This window comes from Pongo abelii, chromosome 2, assembly GCF_028885655.2.
Source record: "Pongo abelii isolate AG06213 chromosome 2, NHGRI_mPonAbe1-v2.0_pri, whole genome shotgun sequence".
Taxonomy (NCBI): domain Eukaryota; kingdom Metazoa; phylum Chordata; class Mammalia; order Primates; family Hominidae; genus Pongo; species Pongo abelii.
The window spans coordinates 107,533,991-107,554,398 of record NC_085928.1 but is presented as its reverse complement, the minus strand read 5'-3'; the positions used below and the strand labels follow the sequence as shown (position 1 = coordinate 107,554,398).

Below are 20,408 nucleotides of genomic sequence, written 5' to 3'. Positions count from 1 at the left end.
CCCATATCCGGAGACTTCGCGGCTGCTGACACAGTCATGGCCAATGCGAAGTGAAGACATGCCTGTGGACAGGGTTGAAGCCAGGGTTTCCTCAGCTGGCCTGCCCTTTGCCCTTCTCCTCCTGCCGGTACCTCGAATCTGTGATGGGGCAGAAGCCCCCATGAGGAGATGAGGATGGCAACTGGGGAGACAGAAGGGACTCACATCCCTGGTGGCCTCAGGGAGCCATGGTACCACCTTGGACTTAACACAAGACAATAAAACCTCTTCTTGCTTACGCCCAGTCGTGGGTGGCTGCCAAACAGTCCCGATTCCCATATCCACTCCCCGCTCCCAGAATGGTTTTTGCTCAGCATCCCATCCTTTAGTTCTTTCAGCAAAGATCAGTGCATGGTAAACACTTAGTGTCATAAGCTTGGAAACGTCTGTCATGCCCCTACTTACGGTAACTGAGCAGACTTGACATTTGTTTCCTGAGCACTTAGGAAAACTGTCTTCTGGTATCTATTGATGAAAAGCGAAACTAATTCCTTTGTAGGTAATCTCTTAAAATTTTTACATGTAGCCTGTGTTATTTTTTCCCTTTAGCTTCGATGTTCTCATCTAGAACACTGGAGTCAAACTGCAGAGGTAGTAAAACTGCTCTTAAAAAAAGAAAAAATAGGCTGGGCGCGGTGGCTCATGCCTATAATCTGAGCACTTTAGGAGGTTGAGGCAGGAGGATCGCTTGAGGTCAGTTTGAGACCAGCCTGGCCAAAATGGTGAAACCCTGTCTCTACTAAAAATATTAAAAAATGGCGCGGGCTTACACCTGTAATGCCAGCACTTTGGGAGGCCGAGGCGGGTGGATCACGAGGTCAAGAGATACAGACCATCCTGGCCAACATGATGAAACCCTCTCTCTACTAAAAATACAAAAATTAGCTGGGCATGGTGGCATGTGCCTGTAGTTCCAGCTACTCGGGAGTCTGAGGCAGGAGAATCGCTTGAACCCAGGAGGCGGAGGTTGCAGTGAGCCAAGATCGCACCACTGCACTCCAGCGTGCCGACAGAGCAAGACTTCATCACCAAAAAAAAAAAAAAAAAAAAAATAGGCATGGTGGCACACAGCCACAGTCCCAGCTACTCGAGAAGCTGAGGTTGGAGAACTGCTTGAGCCCGGGAGGCAAAGGTTGCAGTGAGCTGAGATCGTGCCACTGCACTCCAGCCTGGGTGACAGAGAATCCATCTCTAAATATAGATAGATAGAAAGATAGATAGATAGATAGATAGATAGATAGATAGGCAGACAGACAGATAGATAGAAAAAAAAATAAGGCTGTATGTTGAAATACAGCATATACAGCAAGGTGTATAAAAATAAATACATAAAGAGAATAAATTCCCATCACTCAAGCCAAGAAAAACACTTTGCCATTATCTCAAAGGGCCCCTCTCCAGAGCTAACTACAAGCCTGAAGTTGACGATCACCACCTTGCTCTTCTGCCCTGGTCTTACCACCTGCGTGTGTCCTTACATTGTCTCACTCCACCTGTTTGGAACGTCACACAAATGGCTCATACTCTATTTCTTCCGTGACTTGCTTCTTTCAACATCTATCCATTTGTTGCACATGACTGTAGCTCTTCTCACAGCTATGGAACATCGCACTTTCAGAATGACAACTTATTATTACCACATTCTGGCTTTGATTTAGTGTGTTTGTGTGTGCACACGTGTCCGTGCTATTACAAACAATGCTTCTACAAGCATTTCTGTCCCTGTCTCCTGGTGTACATGCACAACAGTTTTCTAGTGCACTAAGGGCGCAACTGATGGGTCCCAGCGTGCACATGGTCAACTTTCCCAACGTGGTTACACATTTCACACTCTTACGGCTCTGGGTGAGAGGTCCCACTGCTCCACAGTACAGTGGTGTAGCTAATGACACTTCTGAAAGTCTCCCTTGCCTGGCCTCACTCCTGCCACCTCCACTTTCTTTTGTTGATCCTGTGCTTGATAGAGCTTTTCTAGTCCCATTAATCTTTGTTTCTTTCTATTAATTTATGAGGCAGACCTCCCAGGCTCACATGATCTCCCACCTCAGCCTCCCAAGTAGCTGCGACTACAGGCAGGCACCACCCCGCCTGGCTAATTTTTTTATTTTTTATTTTTGTAGAAGACGGAGTTTCACCATGTTGCCCAGGCTGGTCTTGAACTCCTGGGTTCAAGCAATCTGCCTGAGACTCAAGCAAATTCATCCTCCTTAAGTGCTGGGATTACAGGCATGAGCCACTGCACCCAGTCGGCTTCAGGTTTTTTTAAATTCAGTAAACTGAGCTTAAAGAAAAAAAAAAAGAAAAGCAGTCTAGTACCTTGCTATTACTGATATATCTGGATTCAACTACTCAATCCACCTTTTCTCTCTGCTTTCTTTTGGATAGTTACTTTTTTCTCATTCTGTTTTTTTTTTTCTCTCATCTCCTCCTCTGAAAGTGGTACACTCTGTTTCTACTCTTTTCAGGTTACCCTAGAAATGTCAACAGGCCTATTTCCTAGTCTTATCCCTCTTCCTGAGTGAGCGTCTTCAAGGACTGTAACCCCAACAACCTCCTACCTCTGAACTTACATACCATTGTTGTTATGTATTCTAAATAGCCCCTGCTTTACCCCACAACACATTCTTGTTTTACAAGGTCAGTGCTTATTTACATTTATACTTCCTTTCTCTGAACTTTCCATCTGGGATTGTGCCCCTCAGTCTGAAAATATTCTTTATGATTTTTTTAAAAGGAGAATGCTAATTTCATTTTTAAAAAACAGCCCACCCATTAAAGTGTACAATTCAATGGCTCTTGGCATATTCAGCATATTCACAGATTTGTGCAACCACAATCACTTTTAGAACATTTTCATTACCCCAAAATAGATTTTCATTTAGTGAGAGTCTGCTGGTGACAGAATCCCTGACTGTGTTGGTCTAAAAACATCTTAGGCCAGGTGCAGTGGCTCATGCCTGTAATCCCAGCACTTTGGGAGGCCAAGGTGGGCAGATCACTTGAGTTCAGGAGTTCAAGATCCTCCTGGGCAACATAGTGAGACCCCATCTCTGCAAAAAAACAAAAAACACGTCTCATATTTTCCCTGAGTATGCAATTCTAGGATGACAACTTTCTTTCATTCCTATTTACACTGGTTATAGCTGAGATATCTGCTGCTACGTTGCTCCTTGAAAGGCAGTATGTCCTTTCTCTGATTTTAAGGTATTTTCTTGGTCTTTGTGCTCTTTAATGTTATTACAATGTGATTAAGTATGTGGTAGTTTTTAAATAAGTCCACAAATTCTTAGACAGTCCTCCCTTCAGGAAGTGGAACCTAATTCTTCTAAGTGTGGGCTGGGCGTAGTGACTTGCTTCTAACAAACAGAATGTAGCAGAATATCACTTCCAAGGCCAGACCATAAGAAAGCCCCACAACGCTCCCTCCTGCCTTCTCTCTTAGATTGCCACTCTGGGAAAGCCACCTGCCATGTCTTGAGAACATACAGGCCGATGGAGAGGTCCATGTGGCAAGACACAGGGGCCACCAATCAAAAGCCCCATGAGTCATCTTGGAAACAGATCCTCCAGCCCCAGTCCAGCCTTCAGATGAGTGCAGCTTCACAACTGACCCCAAGCTAGACTTACCCAGCTAAGCCACTCCTGATTCCTGACCCACAGAAACTGAGGTAATAAGTGTTTGTTATTTTAAGCCCCCAAGTTTTGGGTAATTTATGTGTAGCAACTGATGATTAATAAAAAGTGTAGAATTTTTTTAAGTAAATTTGCTTATTTAGAATAAACATACAAAAAGTGCATAAAACCCTCTCCCCTCTCCCCTCTCCCCTCTCCCCTCTCCCCTCTCCTTCTTTTTTTGGTCTCCCTCTGTTGCCAAAGCTGGACTGTACTGCCGTGAACTCCGCTCGCTGCAACCTCCCTGCCTCGGGCTCCTGTGATTCTCCTGCCTCGGCTTGCCGAGTGCCTGGGATTGCAGGCGTGTGCCGCCACGCCTGACTGGTTTTTGTATTTTTGGTGGAGACCGGGTTTCGCCATGTTGACCGGGCTGGTCTCCAGCTCCTGGCCTGGAGTGATCTGCCCGCCTCGGCCTCCCGAGGTGCTGGGATTGCAGACGGAGTCCCGCTCACTCAATGCTCAATGTTGCTCAGGCTGGAGTGCAGTGGCGTGATCTCAGCTCGCTACAACCTCCACCTCCCAGCCGCCTGCCTTGGCCTCCTAAAGTGCTAAGATTACAGCCTCTGCCCTGCCGCCACCCCGTCTAGGAAGTGAGGAGCCTCTCTGCCTGGCTGCCCATCATCTGGGATGTGAGGAGCCCCTCTGCCCAGCCGCCCCGTCTGGGAGGTGAGGAGTGCCTCTGCCCGGCCGCCACCCCATCTGGGAGGAAGTGAGGAGCACCTCTGCCCGGCCGCCCCATCTGGGAGATGAGGAGCACCTCTGCCCGGCCGTCCAGTCTGGGAGGTGAGGAGCGCCTCTGACTGGCCGCCACCCTGTCTGGGAGGAAGTGAGGAGCGCCTCTCCCCGGCTGCCCCATCTGGGAAGTGAGGCGCGCCTCTGCCCGGCCGCCACCCTGTCTGGGAAGTGAGGAGCGCCTCTGCCTGGCTGCCACCCCATCTGGGAGGAAGTGAAGAGCGCCTCTGCCCGGCCACCCCGTCTGGGAAGTGAGGAGCGCCTCTGCCCGGCCACCCCATCTGGGGAGTGAGGAGCGCCTCTGCCCGGCCACCCCGTCTGGGAGGTGAGGAGCACCTCTGCCTGGCTGCCACCCCGTCTGGGAGGAAGTGAGGAGCGCCTCTGCCTGGCCACCCCATCTGGGAGGAAGTGAAGAGCGCCTCTGCCCGGCCACCCCGTCTGGGAAGTGAGGAGCGCCTCTGCCCGGCCACCCCATCTGGGGAGTGAGGAGCGCCTCTGCCCGGCCGCCCCGTCTGGGAGGTGAGGAGCGCCTCTGCCCGGCCGCCCCGTCTGTGAGGTGAGGAGTGCCTCTGCCCGGCCGCCCTGTCTGGGAGGTGTACCCAACAGCTCCGAAGAGGCAGCGACCATCGGGAGCGGGCCATGAGGACGATGGCGGTTTTGTTGAAAAGAAGGGGGGAAGTGTGGGGAAAGGAAGGAGAGATCAGATTGTTGCTGTGTCTGTGTAGAAAGAGGTGGGCATAGGAGACTCCATTTTGTTCTGACTAGGAGAAATTCGTCTGCCTTGGGATATTGTTGATCTATGGCCTTTCCCCCAGCCCCCTGCTCTCTGAAACATGTGCTGTGTCAACTCAGGGTTAAATGGATTAAGGGTGGTGCAAGATGTATTTGTTAAACAGATGCTTGAAGGCAGCATGCTCTTTAAGAGTCATCACCACTCCCTAATCTCAAGTACCCAGGGGCACAAACACTGCAGAAGGCCACAGGGACCTCTGCCTAGGAAAACCAGAGACCTTTGTTCATGTGTTTATCTGCTGACCTTCTCTCCACTATTATCCTATGACCCTGCCACATCCCCCTCTCCGAGAAACACCCAAGAATGATCAATAAATACTTAATAAAAATAAAAATAAAAAATAAAGTGCATAAAACATGTATACAGTTCAATGAATATTCATAAAGTAAAAATACCTAATCATCACCCAGATGAAGAAACAGAACATTTGGATGTATAGTTCTTCCTATTAACCTGCTTAGACTTGCTGGTCTTCTTGAATCTGTGAATTGGTGATTTTCAAAAGTTCTGGAAAGTTCTCAGCCACTGTTTTTAAATATTGCTTCTGCCTCATTTTCACTGTTTTTTTTTTTCTTTTCCCACCTGGAACTCCGTCACCTTATGTTGGATCTCTTCATTCTACTCTCCATGTCTCTCAGCCTCTTGCTTTACAATATCACTGTTTATCTTGCTGGGCTGCATTTTGGAAAACTTCAGATCTAGCCTCCCATTCACTAATTGTCTCTTCACCTTTGTCTGATTCACAGATACAAGGTTTTTAACTGCCATAATACACTATAGTGCTATACAGTCACTCCTTATCCCTGGGGGTATGTTCCAAGACCCCCAACCCCAGTGGATGCCCGAAATAGTGGCGAGTACTGAACCCTATATATGTTTTCTCTTATACATACATACCTATGATAAAGTTTAACTTATAAATTAGGCACAGTAACAAATTAACAATAACTAATGAGAAAACAATCATAACAATATACAGTAATAAAATTTATGTGAATGTGGTCTCTCTCAAAGTATCTTATTGCATGGGATAGTTCCGGACATGGTTGACCACAGGTAGCTGAAACCACAGAAAGGGAAACTGAAGATGCCGGGGGTGGGGGCCAGACTACTGTATTTTTTATTTCCAGAATACTGGTTTGGTTCTTTTGCAAATCTGCTATGTTCGCATCTTTTTTCTTAAGTAATTTTTAAACATACCTAAATTCCATGGGTGATAATTCTGATGTCTGAAGTCTTTATCAGTCTGGTTCTACCATGTTATTTTTGATGTTGGTTATTTTGCACCTGAGGCTCTGTTACCTTGTGTGTCTGATGAACTTTTCCGCAACCTGTTCATTTCTCTTTTCTATTTTAAAAATAACTTAAAGCTCTTGGCTCACAATTTATTGCTCCCTTCCTTTGATGCTCATTTCCCAGCAAGCCATCGTCCTACATGGGGCCAGAGTCCTAGTCGCACTGTGGGGAGAGACAGGTGCTGTGCCCATCATACTCAGCAGTGGTGAGGCAGTACATCGTGAAGTGGCCCACGTCACGTTTGGGGATGATCCTTGAGAGTCATTGTCCATCCAGGGTCACTGAGTAGGCCCTAAGATTCTCATATGTCTTGGAACTTTATCAGGGAGAATTCTTTGAGAACTGATATGAATAAAGTTTTGTCCAGGTAGGATCTATATTTTCTTCTATCAAGTGTTTGAGACTTCCAACATTCTGGGACCAGTGGGGCCACTTAAATTCTTGGGATTCTCATGTACAAAAACCCACGTGAAGGCTGGCTCAGTTTTCAAAGACCTTTTTTCAGTTCAGTAAGTGGCAAGGTTTAACTTTTGTATGGGATGCCAGGAGGGCAGATTTGCTATTAGTTCACAGATGGTGTCACCCTTTGGGGCCCCAGCTTTATGGACGGTTCTATTAGGGCCCTCATTTTGCAAAGGTTTTGGTTTGTCTTGAGCCCAGGCATCAAGAACCCCAAAAGACAATGTTCAGTTTCACCTGGTTTGTCAAATACCCTCAAGGCAAAGGTCAGACTTTGGCATTCTGCTACCTCTTTTACATTCTGCCAAAGTATTCCTTATTTTCTTGCCAGCTCATTGCTGTATTTTTAAAATATTTGTTGTTATTCTTTATTTACCTAGTATTTTTAGCTGTTTGCAAAGAGAGGATCAGTTCAGGTAACTATTCCACCATGAAACTAGAAACAGAAGTGGCTGGCCAGCTGGGTGCAGTGGCCCATGCCTGTAATCCCAGCACTTTGGGAGGCCGAGGCAGATGGATCACCTGAAGTCAGGAGTTCGAGACCAGCCTGGCCAACATGGTGAAACCCTGTCTCTAGTAAAAATACAAAAATTAGCTGGGCATGGTGGCACGCATCTATAATCCCAGCTACTTGGGTGGCTGAGGCAGGAGAATCACTTGAACCCGGGAGACAGAGGTTGCAGTGAGCCTAGATGGTGCCACTGCACTCCAGCCTGGGCGACAGAGTGAGACTTTGTCTCGGAAAAAAAAGAAGTGGTTGGCCATTCTTTCAAGTACCTTCTCTCTCTGGTTTCCTTTTCTTGGAACTCCTGTCATCTATAGGACATGTATCAGTATAACAAGGTTCTCAAGCTACCCTCCAACTCGCCCTCTTTATCTCTCACTGCCACCTTCTCATGACCGTCTCAGCTTTAACTTCCAATTTACTAATCCTTTCTTGGACTGTAAGTTAATACTTAGCTCTCTGGTGAGTTTCTTATTTTAAGAGCTGTATTCTTTCTTTCCAAAATTTCTAATCAGTTCTTTCTTATGTCTAATCTCTGTTCTTAAGGGTACCACACCCTCTTTTATCTGACGTAAAAACAAATGCTCATTTTTAAAACCTTGTAGGCTGTTACTATTTCGGTTTCCTTGGGTATAAATCCTCCCACTTGGGTTACTGGTCATTCTTCAAGGCATTGGATTTTCTCGTGTATTTTGCAAATTTTGTTTGAGTACTCATGACGCATGGTACTTTGTTTTTCCTTCTAGGACAACACTCAGGGTCATAAAACCAGAAGCACACCTTTCATTAGCTCTCGGGACTGTCGTACTGGGGGATAACCCTACTCTAGTCCCAGAGCTGATGCTGAGTGGCAGCTTAGTTGCCAGTCACCAGGTAACCAAGTCCTTCAACTGCTACAGACATGGATCCTGTTTCCAGCTGCAATCCCAGGAGACGCAGGGAGTCTTTTCACCCTTTTGTTCATAGGAAAAAAAGCCCAGCTCCAGTTTTACCAACTGGACAGAGGGAGCCTGGCTCCAGTCCTGCATGTACCCCTGGACCTAGGAAATACTGGAAGGGTTTCTGCCCCATGTGGGAGTCAGGGTCTTGGTCTTGTCTTACTACTCAATGCAGAAGGTGGCCAGCTACCACTTTAGCCCTCACCCACAGCTAGAAGTTTCTGTTTCTTTTCCACACAGGAATTACCTTCCAAGAATAGTTGCATAATTTTAACTTAAAGGGTTTTTCATTGGTTGTGAGCGTGCTAGTCTCTGTGTGCACAAACCCACTCTGCCTCTATGACCAGGGTACTTGGCACTGTCTGCCAGAGATGGGCCATTGTGTTTCTGGAACACTGTGGAGAGGAAGAACACACTAGATGGCTTAGGGCAGAGGCAGGAGGCTCAAGGAGAAATCCCAAAGGAAACTCAAGGGTGTAAGCATCCTGGAGGAGATGCAAGTCCAGTTGGCCACTGGTACTGCAGTCAGAGATGATGCAGCCAGCCAGGTACCCTGGAGAGTCAGTTCCACAGAGAAGGCTCATGTCCTAAAGCCAGAACCTTGGGGATCTAGGGTCCACAACCACACCTGAAACCCAGCCTACAACGTCCCCGTCTCTAGCAGAATGGGCCATCCCTCCCATGCAGGGTCTCTGTCCTAGGGGAGCCACAGTCTAGCTCTGACTGGTGGAGTAGGGACAGAGGCCGCCTGGGGCTGGGGAGAGTGGGGAAAGCAGTGCCAGAGACATCAAATCTGGAGTGGCCCTGAGTTGGGGCTTGCCAAGGCCCAGTCTCTCTCACACTGTGAGGATCCCCAGAGGACCAGGGTGGGAGCCTCTCCAGCTACTCCATAGACTACTACAAGGCCTAGGTCTGGGGGAGGTCTTAAAAGAACTTTCTCAGACTCTGTCTCTATCACCCAAGGATCTTGAGATGACCAGCACTGACCATGGACTGGGCCAGGACTTGGCCGCAGAAGGCAGCCTTGAGTGAGAGAACCCAGCCCAACACAGGGGTTATTCATACATATTAAGTACCACCTCTGCAGTCACCCTGTCTCCATCCTGTGGAGCCCAAATCCACTGTACCCTCAGACCTAGGAAATATCTGACACATTTCTGCCACACACAGGGGTTTACTTGTCTCTATTTCCAGATTTTTTTTAAAAAAGTTCAAAATATATACATATATACAGACATATGTACATCCACATGTGCAGACACAAGCACACCCAGAGTTGTTGCTGGTTCTGCCTCCATTCAGAATGGCAGGGGCCACCCAGGAGACAAGGAGCTGACCTCACCCATGGGGGTTTCAGACTTGACAGGCAGGGAGTCTCTGCTCAGAAGCCAAACTGGAGGTGATGGCAAGCCTAGCCCCCATCCCTGCCCAAGACCATCCCCTGGAGGACAGGCCTGATGGGCGAGTGGTGGTGCAGGGCATGCCTCAGTCGGAGTCACAGGCCTTTTGTTCGGTGGCAGCATCCACTGCAGAGGCTAGGTTATCTTCCTGGCCTTTCAGCCTTTCACCTGGGATGGAAGGCAGACAGAAGGGATGGGGAGGGGCCCTGTGCTTGGGCCACCACCCAGTGGGCAGGACCCCACCTTTCCAGGCACTGCACTTACGGATTAGCTCAGCAATGGCCCTCTGAGTCCGTTTTTTTAGTTTCTCCAGCTTCTTGGCCACATCTCTCTTGAGGTCCCTGGAGCAGGGAGGCAGGGAGAAGCAGGAAGGTGAAGGCTGACCTGATGTGGCATTGGGCCCCCTCCCCTCTTGCAGCCCTCTGGCATTAGGAGTCATGCTCGGTTGCTGGAGGGGGCTGCCCTGGGGAAGAGGCCAGGACATTCCCCTTCCGTACCCTCCGAAACCCAGCACAAACCATCATTCCCTGTCCCACTAAGGCAGGGGGACTAGCACCACAAACCCACCCAACACAAGGGACTGAGCTAAGGCAAAGGTGGATGGTTTCTCAGGGACCCTCTCTTGCTCTGGTCCTCTGGTCACCATCAGGGAGTGACTTGCTCCTGCCCACTGTGGGCCCTGCTCCTCCTCCAGCCACTGGCCCAGCCCCTCCACTGTGGGCATCCAGAAGTGCACAAGCACTCAGCCCGTTCTCTCTGGCTCTGGGTTTCCCAGGACATATGCCCCATGCTTTTGTTTCATCAAATTAAAACAGCTGGTGTTAACTCGACCCAGAATCAGGCGAGAGGGATATAGCCCTACCTCCGGCTCAAGGTGAAGACAGACAACAAGCCTCCCGGCCCACAGCACCCTCTCTCCCACTCTCTCTCAGCCTAGCAAGAAGGATGACGACCTCCATTTCAGAGAGGAGGAAACCAGGGCCAGAGGGAACAAGCTATGGTGGTAGAACAGGAACAGAAAACTGTGTCTGCCCTTCCCTCCACCCCTGGCCCCCAAGGACAGTGGTTGGCCTTGCTCAAATGGGAGCTCTGGAGCAGATGGGCTCTCAACCTCTCAGGAGGGCCTTCATGAGGGGCCTGCTGCTCCCCGCGCCTAAGCCCCCTCCATCACTCCTCTCATCCCACCACTTATGTCCTCCTCAGCACTGGTTTCCAACAGTAGCTATCTCATGTAACTCTATGTCTGTACTGCCAGTCTCTGCACTGTGACGGCAGGAAGGGCCAAGCCCCAGGCCCATGCTGGCACCAAGAGCCCCCGAGTCAGCCTGCACCAGCCCTGCACGGGCAACACTCACCAGTCAGGCTTCCGAGGAGCGAGGTTGGCCAGGTCCTGGGAAAGGAGGAGACACACATCAGGGTGGAGGGGCCGCCCCAGGACAAGGGGGAGGGAAGGCTCAAGAAGGAGGGAAATGGGAGAAGGAGAAGGCGGAAGGAGAGGGATGAGGGCAAAGAGGCAGGTGGGAAGGGAATAAAGAAGTGACAAGAAGGAATGGGGGGCAGAGGAAGAGCAAGTGGCGAAGAGAAACAGAACACACAGAAGCAGCGAGGATGCCAGGGTGGCCCAGGCACTCACCACCTCCTCGATGACGGGCTCGGGCTTGGCGGCCTCCAGCTGCTCCTTCACCTTCTCCTCCACTAGAGGGTGCAATAAAACAGAGAAGGCCTGTGGGAAAGGCGCTGCCACTCCGCAGGGACACTGCCTACCGTGGCCCCCAGTGAGAGACGGGACCCCAGGCTTCCTTGCTCCCACCTCTGTGTGGCCCCCAACCAGCCAGAGGTGAAGACCCTGCAAAGGCAGCTCTGGAGGAGGGGCCTGGGTTTCCCAGGATGAAGCAGTCTCCACAGGCCAAGAATGGGACAGCAGGAGGCAGCCAGCCATAGTCAGTCAGGAAGCATGGATGCTGACAATAACTACGAGACCAGAGAGCTGCCTGGATACATACAAAGTGAGGACTGGCTTCTCACATAATCCCAGGGCTCCTGGGCTCTGAGGATGTCCTCTGGGTCCCGGCCTAGCCAGAGCCACAGGTGGATTTTCCTCCATCCCAACTTAGGTGTATGCTCCCAAGACCAGGGCACAGGCACCTCCCAGCTCCTCCAAGCTGCTTCCAGCATAGTGGTCCTCTGAGCAATCTGACTAGGAGGGTCCTGCCCCTTGGGGACAAATGGCAGAAGCACTAACAACTCTGGGCTTTGTGGGCTTCCTCCAACCCCTGGCACTCAGTGGGCCCATGAGTGCCCTCCCGCTCTGCCTCACCTCCCTCCAGACACAGATGAGAGTTGAGGGCTGCCCCTGACCTGGGCAGTTCTTCACCTCTCTGTCCTGCCTACTGTCCCCCACTGCACCATTACCCTACCAGGTGGGGTCCAAACCTCAAAGCAAGTCATGGGGAAGTGTCTGGATTTCAGGGATGAAGGAGGTGGGGAAGCAGACTGGGATGTGGCCAAATGGGCAACACTTTACTTTTTCCCAAGATAAATGTATTTATTCACTTGTTACTTATGCAATTCAAAGAAAGTTGATAACAAGGCCAGGCGCAGTGGCTCATACCTGGAATCCCAGCACTTTGGGACGCCAAGGCGGGTGGATCACTTGAGGTCAGGAGGAGTTCAAGACCAGCCTGGCCAACATAGTGAAACCCTGTCTCTACTAAAAACACAAAAATTAGCCAGGCGCAGTGGCACACACCTGTAATCCCGGCTACCCAGGAGGCTAAGGTTACGGTGAGCCGAGATTATGCCACTGCACTCCAGCCTAGGCGACAGAGCAAGACTCCGTCTCAAAAAAAAAAAAAAACATAAAGAATTAAAACGGGGACCCTCCAGGGCAAGGGCCCAGGGATCCGCAGGACTAAGAAACTTCCTGGCATGAATGGTGTGGACGGCCAGAAGCTCCTGGTGGCTGTGCTGCTCCCACGCCATGGCAAGAGACTAGGCAAGCCCTGGGCCAGGCCCTCTCCCCTGCCTCAGTGCTCCACACTGCCTGTCCACTGCTGTGTGTGGCTGAGTGACTGGCCCCTGTCTCTGACCCCCCCAGGGCCCACAGGACCCATCACCCTGCCCTGCTGCCCAAGGGCCCCATGACCACATCCACTTCTCAGCCAGGAGTCCTCTGAGAGGATGTGGCCTTTTTCAAACCCCACTCAGATCCCTGGGAGGCCTCGATCTCAGGGTGTGAGCAGGACTGAGAAGGCACAAGAGGCCTCTTCAGTGCCCCGACAGCCTCTGCTGCTGCCGAAGGCCGACTGTGCGCATCTGCCATGAGATGGTAACAAAGGGCCAGGGGCATGTAGCAGTGAGGAGTGACATGTGGACAGACAAGCAGGTGTTGGAGGGCTCCAGAGGGGCGTGGCTGCCTACAGCTGTGGGAATGTGGAGGGGAGGCACTCCAGGAGGAGGTGGCGCCTGGGCCTGCAGATGACGCAGACAGGGTCAAGGCACAAAGCACACGAGAGGCTGACTCGGCTCCAAGACTGCTAAGAGTGGCCCGTGAGGGCTGTGAAAATAGGCATGACCATGTGCAAGGCTGGGAAGGCCACAGTCCACCAGGACAGCAGTGAGAACTGCACAGCCCCCAAGGCCTCCATGAAGAGAGAGGAGCCACAAGGGGCCAGAATCTGCAGGCCCAATTCCTGTCCTGGTACTGCTGGTTATTCTCAGAGAGCAAAGCCTGCTGAGGTGAAGGGCGGCTGACAGTGCCAGGAAGCAGAGGTGGAGAGGGGCAGCCTGCTTACCTGCAACCGGTTTGGCCTGGGGCACCCTCCTCTTCTTCAGGTCCTCATCCTCCGGGACATAGTTCCGCAGCCTAAGTTCCCTGCAAGAATAGAGAACACGCAGAGATGAAGTCAGTGTGTGACATGGTCTCATTCATTCATTCATACAATTTGCATAGTCCGTGACTTCCTGACTTTCCTCTGCGCTCTCTGGAGATAGCCTGGTAAGGAGGAGAAGCACAGAATGGAGTGTCATCAGGCAGGCCCCTTGGCACTGTCTCCTGCCACTCAGCGGGACTGGCTGCCCTCCAGAGGCCCTGTCTACTCTGTTGGAGTATGGTTCTCTTCCAGAGCTGGGCTAAGGATGCCTAGGGAGCACAGGGTGTCTATCCTGGATCATACCATTTGACAGATAAGGGGACTGGAGGTCAGAGAGACTGTACCCTTTTCATAGGATCACACAGCAGTGGCTGCACATCTGAGCTCAAGGCAATGTATGACTCCTAGCCAGGGCTAAAGCTCCTAGGCTGAGTGATTCCCAAAAGAGAAGGCCAGTGGTCACCCACAAATTCCCCAAGTCTGGCCCCTCTTCAGAGCCTTCCTGCCCTGGGGCTCATGCCATGGAATACGCCTCAACTACTTAGAGAAAAGCATCTGGGTGTGCTGGGCCAGGGGCATGCAGCAGTGAGGAGTGACATGTGGACAGACAAGCAGGTGTTGGAGGGCTCCAGAGGGGCGCGGCTGCCTACAGCTGTGGGAATGTGGAGGGGAGGCACTCCAGGAGGAGGTGGCACCTGGGCCTGCAGATGACGCGGACAGGGTCAAGGCACAAAGCACACGAGAGGCTGACTCGGCTCCAAGACTGCTAAGAGTGGCCCGTGAGGGCTGTGAAAATAGGCATGACCATGTGCAAGGCTGGGAAGGCCACAGTCCACCAGGACAGCAGTGAGAACTGCACAGCCCCCAAGGCCTCCATGAAGAGAGAGGAGCCACAAGGGGCCAGAATCTCCCGGCGGGAGCTGCGGCTAGCTACTATGTGTTTATGTTCTTCCTGCCTCAGTCTTTTCAGGCAGGGGTGGCTGAACCAAGAACTCACTGGGGTCCTCTCTGGCTCAGAGGCTCATCAAATCCTAGCCCCACACACACAGAAGCAGGCTCCCAGGAAAATGTGTCCCTGGTAACTCCACAGGGCAGCAGGGCGAGAGGTCCTGGGGGCTGCTGGGTCTAAGAAAGGCAAGGCAGAGGCAGTGGGACAGACCCCTAGCCCCAGGGGATGCAGGAGTGGCCCCTCAGATGCCGGCCAGGTGAGACTAGGCCGCAGGTCCTCCTCCTTCCCCAGTACCTCTTTCAGTTCTTGACCACTGGTCCCTCAGAAAAGTCCTGGGCCTCTAAGGTAGGAAACAATTTCCCAACAGGCCTCCCATAGTCTGCCATCTCCCAAGCCCTCTGTCTGGACCAGGTAAAAGTGCTGCTGACTTCCTCAGGCCCTGCAAAAGCAAGCTTTCCCAGAGGCAGGGGTGTCTGTGGCCACACAGCTAGCAAGCGGCAGTGCTTTGGACTCAGGGGCTTTCAGATGCTATTCACTCTCCTATTCAAGGGCTCCACCTGCTTCCTGCCCCCAGCTTACTTACCGTCTCCTTCCCTCCTGCCAGGGCCCCTGAGCCTGGAGCCTTGGGGCTGGGCTGAACCACTGGCGGGGGCTGGGCTGAACCACTGGCGGGGGACGGGGCAGTACCAGCCTCGCCTGTGTGGAGGAAGCCCACCTGCACTCCCAGAAGGCACAGAGATACCCCACCCGGTCCCCCATCCTTGAACGCTTGCCTCGGGCCTGGGGGTATATGTCAGGTCACAGAGGTACAGGGAGACAAAGTGGGGCATGACTGGGTGCAAAGGCTTTCATTCACAACAGGGTGGGGAGAAATGAGGAAGAGACACTGGGTGTGGGAAGAAAACTGCAGGGATTAGTAAGAAAAACTGTCGCTTTCAGAAACTGTCTCCAGGGTTCTGTGAGAAATCAGTAGGAGAGAGGAGAGGCCACAGGGAACCGTACCCAGAACTCACAGCAGCAACACGCACCCATGCCTCCAGACCCAACCACTGCCCGAGGCTTCAGAAGGCCAACTGGAGGAGTGAACCAGAAGCAAGAGGCGGGAGCAGAGCCTTGCGCCCACTGTGTCCTGCCACCCCCAGAGCGGAGCACTGGCCAAGCAGCCAAGAACATCTAGATCCCGACCACTATGGGAAGGTCTCATTCTGGGCCTCAGTTTCCACATTTAGAAACATTAAGGCTGTGCCGGGAGCATCCAGCTCTATCAAGCTGGGTCCACGCCCTCCCCAGATTCACTCTTGGAGGGCTAATCTGATGTGCAGCCACTGTTGTGTGATCGCGTGAAAATGGTGCAGTTTCTCTGACCTCCAGTCCCCTTAGCTTGGAGAGCTAACAGACTTCCCCTCCCTAATGCCCACTTAACTGCCCACCCCCGGAATTCCACCACTACCAAAGGACAGGAGTCTCTGGGAGAGGTCAAGGAGCATGGGGGGTTCAGCTTGGGGACCTGGCCTTTCTAACACAGGCCCAAGATTTAACCTCCCTTATAAAAGCAGGTGGATCACTTTAGGTCAGGACTTTGAGCCTAGCCTGGCCAACATGGTGAAACTCGGTCTCTACTAAAAATACAAAAATTAGCTGGGTGTGGTGCCACATGCCTGTAATCTCAGCTATTCAGGAGGCTGAGGCAGAAGAATCGCTTGAACCCAGGAGGCAGAGGTTGCAATGAGCTGAGATCGCACCACTGCACTCCAGCCTAGGCTGTAGACTATCTCAAAAAAAAAAAAAAAAAAAAAAATTATATATGTATATTTTAATTGGCTTTAGAGAAGTACCAAGACAGCAAGGATTTCAGGGGCTGCAATCATGGAGATAGGGGAAGTACAACAAAGTGAGCCTGACATTACGTCCCTCTTTCCCCTTAAAGCATGTCTATTTACATGCAGCAGCTGAAAAGCTGAGAGACTGAGCAGAGCTTCCCATCAGGTTGATGCAAAAATAACTGTGGTTTTTGCCATTGAACATAGTGGCAGAAACCACAATTACTTTTGCACCAACCTCATATAATCTCATGGGCCTGGAGAGAAAAAAAAAAAGTGTGTTTAGGCAGAAACTAAAACAGACTGCCGACTTCTCAACTGAAACTATGGAAACCATAAGACCACGAAATGGTATCTCAGAAGTGTGGACAAAATAAATGTCACACAAAATTCTAAATCTAGTTAAGAAGCCTTCAAGAGAAAGACTTTCAGACAAAGAAAGGTTAGGAGAATTAGTTATCAATTAATCTGTTATTCAAGAAATACTAAAAGGAATACTTTAGGCTAGAGGAAAATGATCTCAGACGGAAACATGGAATTGCAGGGAAAAAATAAAATGCCTCAGAAAGGGTAAATACAATGGCTTGTGTCTGTAATCACAACTACTTGGGAGGCTAAGGCAAGAGGATTGCTTGAGCCAGGCATTCAAGGCTGCAGAGAGCTATGATCACACTCTGCACTCCAGCCTAGGTGACAAAGCAAGACCCTGTCTCATAAAAAAAGCAGGGGGAAAAGAGAATTTAAATGAATATTGACTGTATAAAACAGTAATAATAACTTATAGTATTTAAAATATAGCAACAATAGTATAAAAGGCAGAGTGGCAAATAGCCTTAAAGTGTTCTAAGGTCCTAAGCACTGTAGAGGAAACGATAAAAATGCTACTATTTTCTATTAGACTTTGATAAGTTAAGGATGTATGTTGTTATGGCTGTGGAAATCACTAAAAGAAAGGGAAAACAGCATACAATTAACAAGTTAACAGAGGAAGAAAGTGGAATGATTAAAAACAAAAAAATCCAAAAGGAGACAAGAATGGAGATAAAAAAGGAAAGTCAAGAAACAAATAGTAGGACAAGAGGTTCACACACAAAGCAGGCCCAGGCTGCCATCCTAGGGGCTCCCATAGCCTTACAGTGTCTGGGGCCACCACAGTTCTTGGAGACTGGGCAGGGTGTGACGAGATGGTGCCAGCCAGACCAGTAGGGCAGGCCAACACCTAACACCTTGTCAGCTGGCCAGGAAATACTGAAGCAGCCTGCACTCACCAGCAGTCACTGGCATCTGGAAGCCACCTTTCTGAGGACCACTGGAGCCAAACAATGGTTCTGCCACCCCCATTTTAGAATGAGGAAGTTGCTAAGGGGAGAAGTACTAGCTCTAGCTAAAAGAAAAGAAATAAAAACAACAAAAATGTTGACAGTGGTTATCTCTAGGAGTGACTTTTTCAGGAGTGATTTTTTTCAAGAGATGGGGGTCTTGGCTGGGCATGGTGGCTCACACCTGTAATCCCAACACTTTGGGAGGCCAAGGCGGGTGGATCACCTGAGGTCAGGAGTTCAAGAACAGCCTGGCCAACCAACATGGTGAAACCCCATCTCTACTAAAAATACAAAAATTAGCCAGACGTGGTGGTGGGTGCCTGTAATCCCAGCTACTCAGGAGGCTGAGGCAGGAGAATCACTTGAACCTGGGAGGCAGAGGTTGCAGTGAGCCGAGATGGTGCCACTGCACTCCAGCCTGGGTGAGAAGAGCAAGACTCCATCTCAAAAAAAAAAAAAAGAGAGATGGGGGTCTCATTATGTTGCTCAGGCTGGACTTGATCTCCTAGGCTCAAGCAATCCTCCTGTCTCAGCCTCCTGAATAGCTGGGACTACAAGCATGAGCCACCATGCCCAGCTCTGAGTGATTTTTACTTGCTTCTTTGATTTTCTGTAGTTTCCAGAATTTCTAATCAGTATAATTCTACACAGAAACAACCAACAAAGTACTCAAAAACGTAAAGAGGAAACAGGCAGAGGGGCCGTAAGGCAGCAGAGGACTGTGGCAGGGTTCTGAGTCAGGCAGCACCAGCACCTCAGCTCTGCTGGTGGCCAGTCTCTGTGGCTTAGGGCCAGGCTGTCCCCTAGCCAAAGGGAAGCAGAGACCAGGCCATGCTTTTGGGGCTTTCTGCCCCAGAGTCTATGGGAAGGAGGGCAGTCCAGAAAGCCCAATGGCTTCTAAGACACTATCCTTTGCACCAAATGCCCTAGGCCACCCATAGTCCACCCTATACCGGCAGCCAAAGCCAGGGTGGAGCTTTGCTCTCTCTCCACAAGAGCAGACACAGCAGCCACCTCAGTGCCTCCACTGGCCCTCCCTCTGACTCAGGGACCCCAGTGTCCCCAAAACAAGTCTAAGCTTCTTCACATGGTCCTGGCCCCACAGCCTGTTCACCCTCTCAGCTACACACTTCCCTGTCCATCACGCTTAAAGAGCCAGCTCCAGGAGGTGGCCCTGTGGGCCCCTCCCAGTGTCCCTACTCACCCTGAGGCACAGTGACCGCCCTTCTCCGGGGCCCCCTTTGCCCCACTTGCCTCTCTACCCTCTCCACAGCAGACCCCACTCCACGCATGTGGCCCTGTGTCGGCTGCATGTCTGTCTTTCACAGCCTGCCCTAAAGGCACCAGGCAGCTCCAGGAGGGGCTCAGCATACATTGCCTCAAGCTGGATAAAGGAATTCAGAAGGCACTCAAGAAAGAGCTTTATGGGTAGCCTGGGGCTCTCTGAGCCTCTCAATGACTTGAGAACACATTTGGAAGCAAAGAAGTTGTGCCCAGCAGATAGAGAGGGCAGGAATGTGGCTGGGCCGGGGCAGCCAACCCCTAAGCAACTTCTTTATGGCAAAGCAACAGGGAATGCCAAGTTCGCATTCTATAGAGTTTCCTTCTAAAATGGGTAGCTGACCTTTTCTATTTACTTTACTCTGCTTCAGGCCAGCTGCAGGAGCCCGGGACATGGGCTGGCCAGGGAGGTTCAGGGGAAATCACCCCTAGGGTACTTTTTCACATGTGCCACTGAGAGGAAGCAGGTGAAGAAAGTTGATGTTCTCTGTCAAGTATAGAACCACAGTAGAGTTCTAGAATGACGAAATGAAAGGAAGCTTTGAGATTATGAATCTGATCCAACCCCATCCCTGGCAAACTGGCCTCAAAGCCTACACTGCTCATGGGGGTTTCATGGAACTCTGGCCCACTTCACTCACTCATGCTACCAGGCTTATCCTTTGGGGCGCTAGCCTCCCTTCTCACCCCTTGTATCTTGAGGCTACTCCACATTCACTCCCTGCCCTGGGCCCCTGGAGGGAGGCAGAGAGGATAAGGACAGGACAGTCCCACAAGGCCTGTTCCCTGAGAACAAGGTCCTCCACCTGGCCACCCTGGTCCCTCCTGCCCATACAGGCCCCGTCACGGGCCAGAGAGAGAACTGCTGTGAGGCACTCCTCCTAGTAACAGACCACAGGGAAGGCCATGCCCAGGATGCGCCTGCAGGCCTTGCAGAGGCCACCACTGACCAGAAAGATTGGCAACTTTGACCAAAGAACACTTTCATTTTTAATATTCAGAGTACAGAGACACTGGAGCTCTGCCAGGAAAACACACTCATGACACTCAAACACGCCCCTAATAATCCTCTGTTTGCTTTAGGCTCTGCATATAGAGACCTACCCCTTGTCCCCAATATAAATAACAAGGCTTCAGTTGCTGCTGCCAGAGGCCAGACCCGACAGAAGCATGAAAATGAGGGGAGAGGCAGCTACCCCAAATGAGGTACACAACTGCTCTAGAGGCTGATCTGGTTTTTCTTTCAAGGGCCATTAAAATGTTCAAACCCCCTGACCCAGTAACCCTGCTCTGGGGAAATTATTCCATAGAAATAGTAACAAAACAGGAG

The 20,408-nt window shown here is 50.8% G+C and overlaps 1 protein-coding gene across 9 annotated transcripts in view; it reads right to left on the bottom strand.

Annotated features, from left to right (window-relative positions):
- Positions 1 to 9,601: 9,601 nt before the first annotated feature.
- The window catches only part of CCDC12 (coiled-coil domain containing 12), a 62,924-nt gene continuing 52,117 nt past the window's right edge, over positions 9,602 to 20,408 (bottom strand). For 6 of the 9 annotated variants that reach the window (XM_054550904.2, XM_009239098.4, XM_063722540.1 and 3 more), the window contains 5 exons: positions 13,629 to 13,708; positions 11,468 to 11,529; positions 11,190 to 11,224; positions 10,099 to 10,175; positions 9,602 to 10,002 (listed from right to left, as the gene is read on the bottom strand). In XM_054550904.2, the coding sequence (XP_054406879.2) occupies positions 9,920 to 10,002; positions 10,099 to 10,175; positions 11,190 to 11,224; positions 11,468 to 11,529; positions 13,629 to 13,708 (337 nt within the window). In that variant the 3' untranslated portion in view covers positions 9,602 to 9,919. Of the gene's footprint in view, positions 10,176 to 11,189; positions 11,225 to 11,467; positions 11,530 to 13,628; positions 13,709 to 20,408 lie in introns of all 9 variants that reach the window. The other 3 variants (XM_063722537.1, XM_063722536.1, XM_063722538.1) reach the window with 1 other exon arrangement.